A 14,404-nucleotide genomic window follows, 5' to 3' on the forward strand; every position below is an offset into this window, starting at 1 on the left:
AAATTCTTTTAACTCAGAAACTTTGAATCCAACTCATAACGAACACAATTGGACCCCTGCCTCGTCAGCTCAGAACTACTACACACATAATGAAAAATGTGGTAACGATTAGAGCATTCACTGTTTTAGAAAGATGCATTGTGCAGTGGCTCGCCAGATCCTTAGGAAAACGTAAGACTGGATCAGAGACTGAATTGTGACAGCACGCCCGCGGCCAGCCTGATCCACAGGCCAGCCGTCTCATTTTAAAATTTCTAACTCAGAGGAAAACGATAGGGTGGAAAGCAACAAAAAAAATGAACTGACAGTCCTCTTTCCCAGTGCGGTAACCATGAAGTGGACTTTTCAGAACATTTTTTCAAGCAGAGTGAGGCCCCCTCTACTGGTAGGATTTGTCATCCACCAAAAGCCAGAACTTAGGGTTGTGGGAAATGGAAAAAAATAACACAGGGTCAAAACAGATTAGGAAACATAAATATCTAGTCTAAAATCCCAGCTTTTCAGACAAGGAAACAGAGATCTCAAATGTTTAAACTTATTTTCCTATAAATTTGTTAGGCAGTATTCTACTGAGGAAATTTTCACACTAGGTGGAAAAAATCTGTGTGTTAAAATGTGCAGTTAGCTTTCTGAAAATAGAAGCCCCTCTACAAATACTCACTGAATCAATAATGGGTAAAAAATGGCACTTTCTCCCACTCTCTCACATGAAATTCTGTGTTCCATTGACTAAACCAAGGTTTCTTAAACTCTTGTCATACAAGTATCACTGACAAGCTTCTTGCCATCAGCCGAGTACTCTGTGTCTTATTATTTTTCTTTCAATCAGGTCGTGTTTTATTTTAGCCTCATCCCATTCAATAGAAAACATGAAATATTACGTTTGACATGTGTATATGTGTGGGTGTGTACACGCACACAATAGAATAAATACATGGCTATTTAAAAATGTTCTTTTAAGAGTGTGCCAATTAAATTCACCTCATTTAATTATGTGTTTACCATGCTTTAGAAAATACTGAGGTAAATATACCTCAGGTTTAAATTACATAAATATAGTAGTCATAATTTCATCTTTCCATTAACGGTAAGTTGTTTATTGCTTTTCTTCACCTGGTCTCTCCCTTGTGCTTTTCCCACTATTTTTACTTCTTCCTTCATCCCCTTTCCATCTTTTCACAGTCCTCTGGATCAGTATGCATATATCCTTTTCCCCAGTGAGGTGAGGAAAACTTTCCCTCCCTAGTGCCCACTGGAGACTGTGTCTCGTTTGATACTGAACTCCAGGAAACCATATTGAAACAAACTGGTATTTGACAGAATGAATAAAGAGACCTTTGTATTCTTGTCTTTTTCTAGGAATTCAGGCTTAAGGAATATTGAAAAGTGATGTTATTTCTATTTCATCCTTCTAGTCAGCCTTCTCTGAGGAAATGACACGTAAACACAGAAAGTCCAACTTATAAAAACATGTTTAATAAATGATTCCTTGAGGAGTATAATGGAGCGTCTGTTTTTGTTCAGGCACTGTGAAATTTGTAATACCTGTAGGGGCGAATGCAGATGAGAAGAAGTCTGATCGTCATTAAATTTTTTCCCTTATTAAACATTCCCCTGGAATTAATTGAAGCTTTGTTTCTTCAGTAATAAAGGCAACCATTATGCATTTGTTGCTGGATGAATACATTCAATTCCCAGTTACTTATAGCTTCGTACCACTGTGGACCCCCAATTATTTACAGTGGAATTATATATATATATATATATATGCTGTTCTGTAAAAGACCAGTTTGGAAACCTCTTGTTATTATAATCTATATTTCTTGCTTTAACCTCTTATATGTTCTCTGTTGACCCTCAATGAGAAGTGAATAAATAGCCTTTTGATACAAAATACTTATATTTTAAGCAACTTCAGACCCAAAGAGCTCAGGAAGGGTTGCTTCAAATGCAGGCTGTTTTAGAATAAGAAGTGCACTACATAAAGTTAGAAAACTCTTCTCCAAAAGGAAAGAATTTCAGCAAGTGAATTTTCATTTTTGGTAACATTTGCATAGTTATTTCAGAATTATATGGAAAATTTTTACAAAATAGCTTATTATAAGCCAGACATGAATGAAAACTAAAGTTACAGCAATATAATTCTATATATGTTCTTATTCTGGGAAAATCTAAGCAAATTCAATCCTAGTAACAGTTGATGTTAAAAACACTAATACAAGACTCCAGGACCCATGGGGAGGAGTGGGTGCTCTGTATTTGCTGTGGCTCCCCGAAGAGGTTCTTTCTGATGGCAAACAGATGGAAACCCCATAGACAGGCAGATTTCCGCTGCAACTATCACAGGGCTACACCGTGCCTTTGAAATGACATCAGTCAGGAAATCAGTGACTGGAGTTTCAGATTTCATAGAAGGATTTTGCTTTGCTTTTTGTAGGCCCAAAGATGGCAGGCAGAGGCAATAAATTCTGTCTTAGAACCTCTTCTGGTAGATGTTTAAAGAGATTATATGAGTAAATCAACTGTCTCAATGCCCTGATGTGATATGGACCATCCGGTTTGAATTTGAGTTTCTTTCGTCTTTCTTCCAGAGAACCGATGTAAGTCAACAACTCAAAATAAGTTGGGCCTGATATATGAAATACAGTGCTGTGGGGGTTATGAAGAACTAAAGTGTTTATTTTTTATGAAGCTTTTTCTATAACCAGGTTTATGACTGGAAAGGGCCAAAGCTGAAATAGTGCAGTACATAGGTTAGCATTTCTCACTGGAGAGAAGATTAGGTTGCGTGACTTTAAAACTTAGGTACTATACATGAATAAATGCTTCTGTTGTTTTCATTTTCATTTTTATTCTTCTATTATTATTGAGATTTTACTGACACAAGCTTACATGAATGTGGAAGAAATTCTAAAATTGAGGAATACATTTTCCATATGAGTCAACGATGTGTATTGCTTACCTTGTGGCTTTGCCAAGAAGAAGTGAGCAAGGCTTAGTCTTCGGGGCAGCTCATTTGGGCAGAGCCCTTGAACTCTCCACTTACTTCTACATAAGTGAATGCTTGCCCAAGAAGGTGAAAGTGTACCCAACCTCATGAGTAGCTGCTGCAATTTCAGGTAATACTAATGAAGTCAAGGTCTCAAGCAAAGTCTTTGCAAAGATCAACTAACTTTGTCCTGCTTACTACAACCTCAGGAGTGATGCTGATTCTCAAAGAAGAATGGATGACTAAATTGTTGAGAATATGCGTAAGAATTCATCACCTCCTGGACAATGCTCAAAATGTATGATCTTAGTAGACTGCGTGTGGTCTGAGTGCTTTCAGACACAAGTAACATAAAAATCTAGCTCAAACAAGTTTAAACATTAAGATAATTTATTGTTTCCATTCTGTAGGAGACCCAGAGGTTGGTTAGGCTCTTGGGTAGGTAATACAGAGGCTCGAAGATGTCATCAAAGACTCAAGTTCTTTCTCTTTCTCGGTATCTTCAAAGTTCACTTTCACCCTTAGGCTGATTTCTGTCGTGGTCATAAAGTGGTGGCAGCAGAGTCAGATTAACAACGCCCAGACAAAGAAAGAATCCTTCTTACATCCTTTTTATTTATTTATTTTTTAAAGAGGTGAAGAAAGCTTTCTCAGCAGCTTTTGAAGGAAGCCTTCTCATGCCGTGGGAAAGATTGGGTCACATGCTTATTTCTAAATCAATCACAGGAAAAAACAGATTACAACAGTGGGTTTAGACCAATGGTACTCAGCCTTGGTGCATGTTGGAAGTTGAGAAAAATATTGACACCTGAGGACCACCCGCAGATATCCTGGGATGCAGCCTGGGGCATTGAGAGTTTTGGAAGCTTCCCCTGGTGATTCTATTGTGAACAGAGCTTTTGAGAACCATAAATGTAAACATCTGGAGTGGGAGTGAAGAAGAGGTAAGGAAAGGATGTTGGATTATAAACCATCATAACCATTGAATATTGTTATATTTTCAGTGTAAATTTAAAAAGATGTATGTGCATGTATAAATGCACACATGGTATTGGAGTCAGGTTTGGAGGAATCCCTATCTACAAGGAGACCAGATGAGTGTGGTCTGTATTAGGAGAACAAATTGGATACATCCAAAGCCAATCAAAATTATTTACGGGGAGGGTTATGATAATACATATATAGAGTTACTTTTAAATTTAGCAAAGCACACGGAACTAAAAAGTGATTAGAGTAAATGATACTTAGGCGCCTTTGAAGGAAAAAAAAGTATGAGAATACTCTTAAATTCTGGAAACCCTTTTGAAAAAGTTTCCACTATCAAAGTTCATAGCTTCTAGATAGTTCAGGATTTTTCAGATTCCTTCTTTGAAAGCCAAATATTTGTTAAGAATTCGTGAATGCATGACAATAAAAAAAAATTAAGAGGTTTTACTGGTTAAAAAGCTGCGTATGAGTAAACCAGAATACTCTATCTAGATTGAATGCCTTAAAAAGTTCAGATGTCCTGATTTTTTCTGTTTATTCATTTAAAATAATTTCTTTAGTTTGAGTATCAGGATCATTTCATTCTCAAATAGACTGTGCCCCACTCTTCATGGCGGCATGTATCTTTCACGTAGTTCCTGTTATGTCTGTATGCAACAGTGGTTATCAACCTACACATTAGTCATGTGGGGGGACTTTTTAAAAACTGACCCCTCTCTTCCACTCCCATCTCCATAAAGTAAAACAATCTTTAGGGGTTAGGGCCCAGGCATCTCTATTTTTGAAAACTTTCCCAGCTGATTCTGGTGTGGAGTGAAGACTGAGAGTTATTAGTAGACAGGAAAAAAAGAAGGTAGGTAACAGGTACTCAATTGGTTCTCTTGTTCTTAGCTTGCTTTTAATTTTTCCTCCCCAAGATCTAAGCTAAACTGAGTAGTCAGTCTCATGGAAGAGTGGGAGCGTTTAATGTCTTGGCTCAAATAGACTTTGCAAGTAAAGGTAAAGCTTTATGAAGCTTCACAAGTTTCTGGTAACACTGTAAATACATGTGGAAGCAGCTGGCCCTCTTCTGCGATTTCTGTGTAAGTACCTCATACATAGCCCTTTGCACTTAAGGTGCAGAGAAGCCTTCTGCCAGCTGCTCTTACTATGGGAGGTGGCTAGAGACCATCGTGGAGAGAAGAACATCACTAAGTTGAAGAAGGATCATAAAAAGTGATTTTAAAAAAAAAGAGATGATGAAACAATAGGTGGGTCTATAATCTCTGTCCAACCCAGCGTGTACCACAGCTAAATCTGTGCCTGCTGCAAACTATATATGGTGCCTACTCAAATTCCCTTCGGCACACTTTTGAAAACTATCATATAATTTAGGCCAGCCCAGGAATGTGCTCACTAAGTGTACTTTGGGAAATACCTATTAAACAACCGATTTCCTGGTGAATTCAGGAGTCTGGACACTGTGGACATACTTTTTAGAGCAGTTGCCATGAGTGCTGGTGAAACCTTTAGTCATGTGTCTTTTGTCTTAAGCATTTGGTTCTTGTACTAAAATAATTGGAAACAAAATATTAATAGCAATACATGCTTTTTCATTCACCTTTCTTGGTTCCCATTTGCACAGTATGATTTTAGCCATTTGTTATTTTGAATTGAGGTACCTGGACATTGATAATGATGTGTTCATTTTCACAAACGTGGAAATTTCACTTTTGAACAAAGGACTTGGACTCAGTTTACATGTTTACCTAATATTCATAATCAAATTATTGGTGGTCCTACTTAAATTAACAAATGCACGTCTTTCATACTTGAAGTGCACATAGAATTCTCTATTTTCAAATAATTTTTCCCTATGAAGGAAATTCCTTTTCTAATATATAAACATTATGATGTTGTAGACAGGATTTCAGTATGTGATGGATCAATCTTGGCCCAAATCCAAGGGAGCTGATTTAATTAAGCAACCCAAAGAACCTCAATTAATTGTGGACCTAAGTATAAAATAATCGCCTGTAAAGACCTTCCAAATCCCCCCGCCCAGCCAGGAGAATATTAAAATAAGACCACACTCTACCTATGGCTAATTAATTACTTTCTGGCTAATGCCTGGCTCTACTTTTCAATATAAAATGATTATGGATACAGAAAAGCAAGTGTCCTCTAAGAGTATATTTAATTCCCAATGTCATAGGACATTTTAAATAAGTATATCACACATCCTTAAAATTTGTCACTGTTTTTCTATTGTGGTCAAATAGAGTTTAAAAGAAAAAGAGATTATGGCAAGTATCCAAATAAACCTCACTGTATTCTACAAATTGTGTACATCCAATGCTTTCTGTGAGTGCTCTTAAAATTTTCTCTGCCTTTAACAATTTGAGAGCCACTTTTAATTGATAAATGTTACCTCATTTACAAAAATGCATGGTTCTATGGTTTCTAAAGTCACTTTGATAACCAGTGCTCTCTTACCTAACACTTGTTAAAAGGTTGTTATGTACCTTTTACACCTGCTTGTGGTTTCAACTGCCAGCTATCAGAGACGTGTCCCTGTAATTGACAAAAGGTGGTAAGGTAGGTAGACTTTTCATTTCTTATCTTGTGATACATGGCTAATGCCTGGCTCTACTTTTCAAGATAAGATGATTATGGATACAGAAAAGCAAGTGTCCTCTAAGAGTATATTACTAGTAAACACTACTATCTCCTAAATAGATCCTTTGAAGGCAGAAAAAGGAAACACTCTAAGAGAAAGCTTTATAACCTGGGGACTGTCTTCCTGTTCATTGTGGCTTTGTCCTTTGGGAAAGTCTATGTGACCTCTCCTCCTTGTATGAAATAAAACAAGGGTGTAAGGACTGATGATTTGATTAGGTGAGTTAGTTACAGAAGTAGCTCTGGCATCTATTACTTCCACTCTGTTATCCATTATTTCTGTTCTGTTAACGGCAGCAGACATTTGATTAACTACTGAGATTTGGACATGAAGGGAATCCAAGGTAGGTTGTGAAGTAAATCACATAGCTAAACCTTCACTTCATCTTCACCTCACCTGTTCCTGTTTCCATATTTCTGGCAGACTGGCAGTGGGAGTTCTCCTCAGGGGCAGGAGAGGCTCTAATTAGTTCAAGAATAAGTGATAACAAATGCCTATTACAATAGCCTGCATATATATCATTTATATCATTTTGGGGATATCATTTTTTGGAAGAATTAAAAGCAAATTTCCCCTTTCCCCCAAATATATACATTAGTAAACTAAAAGGGGAAGTTAAAAGAATTAAAGAATTTATAAATACTTACAAAATTTTTATCTGCAAAATCACAGCAGAGAACGAGGCCTGCCTTATATACATTTCATAGCTTGAGTTGTAAGCAAAAACTCCAAGTAAAAATGGGCAAAAATCTAAATTTCTTAGTAGTAATCAATGTTATAGCATCCAACAATAACAACTAACATTTAGATTAGGTGTTAACATTTACTATTATATAATACAAAGCAACAGAAAAAATTCATTTGAAATACAATTATATATTTCATTTCCTTACTGACTTGTTTTTATACATTCAGGTCATAAAAGAAGGCAACTTTGTTCTATATGGCTTATAGAGAATCAGATGTTACAGTCAGATATAACTGTTAAGAGCACCTAGTAGTTCAAATGACTGAAACCTCAAGGGGTAAATGAATTTCTTATGGCCTAAAATTTGACTGGAAGGTCTGAAATTCATACCTTAGTCTTTTCATTGCCAGTTCAGTGCTTATTTTCCCCTACATTAAACATATTAGAAAGCTTTCATACTTGTTGTCAGTATTCACAAGGAGACACAATCAGTTCTGGAAAATCAAAATTGGAAAATGAAGGGAACTATTGATTATAAAACTAAAGACCAACCAATCAACCAAGTTACGGAAGAAAAATTAAGTCACAAACCACACCTCATAACCTGAGAAGAACCAAGAAAAAAATCATCCATTTAATACTGGTACTTCACAAAGAGTTTAGGTCAGGATCCAAAGTCGACTTTGTTGAGACACAGAGGTTAAAGGACTGCAAAAATGGAGTGGAGTCATACTGTTAAGGTCAGAATTGGTCTTATTGGACAGCACAGTCTATCTTAAAATGGCATACTGAACCTGTCTTTGTTGGTTGAGAAATGGTCCAGCCATGGGCTGCAATCATTTAGTCACCAGAGGAATGCAAACACACCATGCCACACTCTTTTTTACAGCCTAAAGTAGAACATAAATGGCGATTTAGGGTTACCTGCTTATATAAAGATGCCATTCTGGCAATTGTTGTTTGAGGGAAAGACATGGAGACTTACTGGCAGAGAGAATGCAAAACTGATTTAGCTCATACTGTATGCTCCATACTCCTCTAAATTAAATGGGAAACTTTCTTACACAATATTTGTTATTATAATTTTAAGTGTACAAAGCTCAACATGTAACAAATGTAAAGATGCCAAGGATAAGTAAGATTTAAAGAGTGAAATAGAGTTAACAAAGCCAAAGCCAATATGAGACATGACTACATATTCCATCCTATAATCTCAAAAATCAAAGCTTTTAACTGTCTGGATTCATAGGTAACTGTATTCTTTCCACTATGCATTCTTTCTTCTTCCAGGGGTTGTTCAATAATGGCAGGTACATTCCTACCATAAAGTTCACAGTGTTCTAGAAACTGGACACATTCTTGAATAACACTGTCACAAAGTACGGTCATATGTTTTGACATGTTTTCTAACAAGGACAGGAAGCATCTTTTGGCATAATACCAGGTATCAGTTCCCAGTTTTTTATTATAAGGTTCTAAGCTTTTGATAACTCGAGAAATCCCAAAGTCATGATTTCCTTTGGCACAGTAAAGTGTCCCAATCACCAAATTCACAATGCAGAGATGGTAGATTTTCTTGTCTGGGTCATTATAGGAGAGCTGCTCTTCCTCCTTCTCAATTTTCCTCATCAACTCCTCGGCTTCTTCATTTTGACTCGTCATAATATATGAAACACAGAGGTTGGCCAGTACAATAGCACTGACATTCAGGATGTTGTTATAATGCTTCTTGACTATGGGCTCATAAAAACCGATGGCTTCTTTGTATTTGTTTTCTTGCATGAACAGAACATGAGCCACATTCAGCTTCCACACATCATGGTCATTGCAGAATTCCACAGATTTGCGGAAGATCTTTTCTACCATTGGGTAATTTTCAAGGTTCCAGTAGATTTTCGCCTGGGCCATCAACACAGGAATATATTTCTCCAGGATGTCGTCGTATTCATTCACTGCCTTTTTGACAGCTTCATCATCGCTACTGTGTCTTGCTTCCTGCACTTCTTTGGTGAGTCTGCGGAGCTGCTCTGTCAGTATCCCTGCTAGTCCATCAAGCTTAATGAACGCCTCCTCAGGAGCTGTCGGACAAGTGATCATGGCATCCAAGAAGTCATAGAGATAGGGTGTGAGGAACTTATAAGTCAAGTGAGCATTCTCTGCCAGGACATCTGCTGCCAGGTCAAAATACTCATACTTACAGTAGAGCAACAACAGGTTGCCAAAGGTCTCTGGGGGGAAGGGGTTCTGTTGGAGCAAAAACTGTAGCTTTTCAAACCCTTCTGTAGGCCTGGCATCCATGTTCATTAGCGCCTGGTTGTGCAGGGTCACAGGGTCTAACTCCTCCTCTGCCCTAGGTGGCATGTCAGTGAGGGTTTCCTGGGCCACCTCATAATTTCTCACTTGGTATTCTATGGCTGCCTTGAGGTTGAAGGCTTCCACCAGAGCAGTCTGGTGAAGGACTAAAGTGTTGCCAACACTGCGAACATCAATGCCTTCGGTGGTCATGCCCACACCTAGCTCTGGGTGCTGGCGGATGCCATGCTCAATAATGTCTGCAATGTACTTCAGAGCCGAGGCATACTGCCGGTTGCTGTAATAGGCTAAAGCCAGGTTGTAGGAAAGGTCAGGCCGGTAGCCCGAGGCCTGCAGGGCTGCAAAGAACTTGGAACACGCGGCTTCATACTGTCCCTCCTTGTAGAGCAAACATCCCAGGTTGACCTGGCCATCGGGCTCATTCTCGCCCCCACTGTCTTCTCCCCCTTCCCCACTCAGGAGCTGCTCCACCAGGCTCCTGGCCCCAGGCAGGTCGCCCTCGCTGTACTTGATAGCAGCTTGTAGATGGAGGACCCGGCTGTGGTAGGTGGGGTTGTCCAAGAGGAGGAAGGCCACCCGGGTGGCCTCTGGATAAAGGCAGGCCTTGTAGAGGGCCTGGGCCTGGTACAGGCGGTACTGCTCCAGGTCCGGGTGCAGCTGGCTCAGCTGCTCATAGCACTCGGCCGCCAGAGCGAACTCCTGCAGGCGGTAGTAGCAGTAGCCCAGCAGCGACAGGCCGGCGCGGCTCCTCGGGCTCCGCTGGAGCTCTCCGCTCAGCAGCTGCACCGCTTCGGCGTAGCGGTTATCCCGGATCAGCCGGTACACGACGGCGGTGAACTCCCCGTCGGGGATCTGAGTGCCGCCCAGCCCCGCCATAACCGCCACGGAGGTTGTGCGTCCTGGTTACCAAGGCAACAAAGCCAACCGGAAACGGAAAGCTGACCGGAGATTTCTTGCCACGGAAGGAAACCGTTAGTAATAAAAAGGAATCACTAAGGTTGGGTTTTTCGATTACTGATGCAGTCCTCCAAGACAGGCTGCGGAGGTCGTGAATCACAGAAGAGAGAGGAAAGTCTTCCTGGTAGTTCAGAGAAGGAAACTACCTCCCGGCATGCACCGGTCAAAGGCATCCAGCGGCTTGTGAGTGCGCGCGCTGCTTACTGGGAGATGTAGTCTCTACGGAAGGACCTGTGGGGTTTCGCTGGCCTGTTCCTGTAGTAGGTGAGGGTTGCTGGCTGCTTGTAGTGTAACGTTGGTCTCGGGCGGCGTTGGAAAGTTTAGGGTCTTACGTGCCTTGCATTTTTGAGCCTATACACTGTGTGCTTCATACATATGGTGTCGTTTCGCGTTTTGTTTTTGGAAATTAATGGGAAGGAAAAGCTGGAATATTTCCTTGGAGTTCTCCTAGAATTAGAGTAGGTTCTGTTTCTAAGCTGCCTTGATGGCATACTTTCCAAGAACATAATATGCAGAGACCAAGAGCCCTTACTTTTGTCGTTTCCAAGGTTGACAATAGGAAATGGTTTTCTGAATCTTGTACTGGGAGTTCTTCAATTTCATTTTATTTTATTAGTTTTTCCATTTTTTAAGTTTATTGGGGTGACAATGGTTAGTAAAATTACATAGATTTCAAGTGTTCATTTCTGTAATACATTATATATCACATTGTGTGCTCACCACTGAATCAGTTCTCCTTCCATCACCAAATATTTGACCCCCTTTATTTTATTATGTTTTCAGTTTACTTTTATTTTTTTATATTAGTTTCATGTGTACAAAACAGCATAATGATCAGACATTCACACCCCTCACAAAGTGATGACCCTCCCCCCAGGTCTACTACCCCTCTGACATCGTATATAGCTGCTACATTACCACTGATTATATTCCCTATGCTGTACTTTACATCCCGTGACCATATATATGTGTATATAGGGGGTGCCAAAAAATGTATACAAGTAGACACTTTGGTCATCGTTGCTCAAGCTCATCGTAATCAGGAGTGTCTGGACACTGATGGTAACCACTTTGAGCACCTCTTTTAATTGCAGAAGTCAAATGTGACTGTATTCATCTTTTGTTATTGGTATGTATTGAATATTACAATTTTAATATAGTTTTCCTTTCTTAAAATTTGTATGCATTTTTGGCACCCCCTGTATATACATATATATGAAATTATAGTTGACATTCAGTATTATCCTACATCAGCTTCAGGTGTACAGTGCCGTGAGACTCTCAATTTTAGATCCAACTGTCTTCCGCTTCCCTTTTTAATAAATAATTATTACTGAGCAGATATTGGTATTTAAACCTGGCCATATTTACTGCCCTGGGCCCCCAACTTTTTTTTTTTCCCCCTTCTTCCACCTCCCCCCAACTCCGGTTCAAGCCTTAATGTTTCTCAGTCTAGTTGTGTAGGACACAGCTCCCCGGCCCATGCTGGTATTATGAGTCTTGTGCTCCCCCCAGCGGAGGCTGTAGGTCACAATGGCTGCTGTCCCCTCACAGTGGCACACAGTAGCCCTTGGCAGCCCTTGGCAGCACTTGGCAGCTTACGCCAACCTATGCCAGCCTCCAGCTGCTCACGAGAACTGTTGTTCACAATCTTAGCTATAGAGGGCACAGCTCATTGGCCCATGTGGGAATTGAACCAGCGACCTCACCATTAGGAGCACGGCGCTCCAACCACCTGAACCACCAGGCCAGCCCTCCAACTTTCACTGAGAATAAGAAAGCAGTCTTGCTTGATCTCCCTAGTGCTCCATTGATTTTCCATGATCTGTATTGGCCTGTCTAGTACCCAAGATAAATGGTGTCTGAATAAAAGCATGTCTTTGCTATACACTTAAAGACTTCAATGCAAGTCCTTTATCTGCCTTTATAGTTTGCTGCCCACACATCTTTTTTATATATAAATTTCAGAGCCAACGTCAACTATATTATATGGTACTCTATTAGACCATTTACATATATTAATTCTAATCTTAATATCCACCCTATATTCTGTATATTATAGATGAAGAATCTGTGTTTGAGAAAGATTCAAATAATTTTCTCAAGTCCATACAGAAAATAGTGGCTTTGTCATGATAACCAAGAGCTAATTTCAGTGGGAAATAGTGACTGCCGAATAACCAACTCTATGTACTTCCTATAGATGAGTGTTTGGTGCCAAGTTATATGATGGAAGATTGGTGTGTTTTTTTCTCCATTAAAAAACCCAACCAAGTTGGTGTGGGCAGTAGAAATTTGAACTTCGAGGCCTGAATTGCAGCTGTGAGCAGATATTAGGAAGTAACTAGTGGGAGTGGTATGGCTCCTAGTCACCTGGAATAGCTAGGAGGAGACTTCTGCGGGCCTGTGATTGCTCCCCTCATAAAACAACTGACTTTATGTACTCATTCAGTCTTTCCTCTTGGCAGAGCTGTGTTCTTATGGGTGGAACCAGAAAAGGAAACTCCCACTGCATGAATACCAGCACAGGCACAAACCATGCCCATTTCAAGAGTGAGTGTGGCTCTGGGCCACCGAAGTTGCCCAGAGAAAGCCATTGATGAGGATCACTATAACCCCACTTGGAGGCTTCTTACAACCCAGTCCCTGAGTGTACCCTCGAAGGGCCTTCAACCCAGAGAGGTTGAGGGACGCTGCTAGTGCTGCTCAATAATCGAGGGTGAGTCGGGCAGGATCTTCACCTCTGTGGCTGCATGACTACACTTGTCCCTTGGAAACTCAGGCTCACTATTTTAAAATCCTTATGTATGACTGTTCCCTTGGGTAAATTGCTATTAAATCAAGGTAAGATGACAGAACATGGAAACAGGAAATTACCTTTTATATCTTTAGTCTGTCTCACTGTTACTGAGAGTTTTATTTGCATCATGAAAACATTCACCTTCAAATGCCTTCCCGGAAATGTATGAAAAATAGGAGGACTGTCTGCTCTCCCCCAAATTTCTCTGATCCCTACAGGCATCAGTTGAGGTTCCCCTCTTTGTGTTGGCACCTATCTGTGAATGTGGCAGCTGAAGGGGGCAGGAGGGAGGCCGTTCTGTGTCTTCTTCCATATTTCATGTGCTGCTGCTCCTGAGGCCTGGCTTGAAAAAAGCAGGACATTCGGCTTAGACAGATGGAGGGCAGGGTCATTTTCAAAATGAAATGAGTGCACAAATCACACTGTGAAATTGGCATGACCATCATTGCTGCTGTGATAGACCCACTTTTATTTAGTCTCTGATAGGCAGTCAGGGAATAGATTCCATTTTTTTGTTTGTTTGTTTGTTTTTGTGTGTGTGTGTGGGTGTCAGGGAGATCGTGAAAGAAAGCCTTTAAATTCATGATAGAAATTCTGGAAAGCGAAAAATGGGGTGGAATATTATCAAATGTCATAAGGATCATTTTGTTTCCAACAGAATCTTGAAAAGCTGGAGCATATATCAAAAAGTAAGTGTACCCTACCATTCCTAGCAATAAGAAAGCATTTACTGGTTGTAATAAAATGATTTAGTGCCTATTGAAAGGAATTAGGTTTTGGGAAAATGACGTTGGACTCAGGGTGGATTTTGCTGCGTAAGAGGAGGCATTTTTACCACGTAGAATTCCATTTAGGCAAAATGTACAGAAGCTAAAAGCATGTTTGGTTCTTTAACATGGTTGTTTCTGCCTGCCAAAATGTGAGATGATGAAATCCCACATTCAATTTGTATGTATAATCTATTTGTCATTAACTTTTAAAACTAGTTGGAAGGTGTGTTTTCTTATTTAT

General features: G+C 39.9%; 1 protein-coding gene across 1 annotated transcript; it reads right to left on the minus strand.

The window, feature by feature from the left end:
- Nucleotides 1-8,058: 8,058 nt before the first annotated feature.
- LOC109451248 (intraflagellar transport protein 70A) lies at nucleotides 8,059-10,854 on the minus strand. Its single transcript, XM_019739327.3, has one exon. The coding sequence runs from the start codon at nucleotides 10,510-10,512 to the stop codon at nucleotides 8,515-8,517; it is 1,998 nt and encodes a 665-aa protein (XP_019594886.1). The 5' UTR covers nucleotides 10,513-10,854; the 3' UTR covers nucleotides 8,059-8,514.
- Between the last annotated feature and the right edge of the window lie 3,550 nt (nucleotides 10,855-14,404).

The sequence above is a fragment of the Rhinolophus sinicus genome, chromosome 17 (genome assembly GCF_057876585.1).
Source record: "Rhinolophus sinicus isolate RSI-liver-muscle chromosome 17, RSI-T2T, whole genome shotgun sequence".
NCBI classification, from domain to species: Eukaryota; Metazoa; Chordata; class Mammalia; order Chiroptera; family Rhinolophidae; genus Rhinolophus; species Rhinolophus sinicus.

Coding starts and splice junctions, on each gene's coding strand:
- LOC109451248 (XM_019739327.3), bottom strand. CDS start 10,512: ATGGCGGGGCTGGGCGGCACTCAGATCCCCGACGGGGAGTTCACCGCC.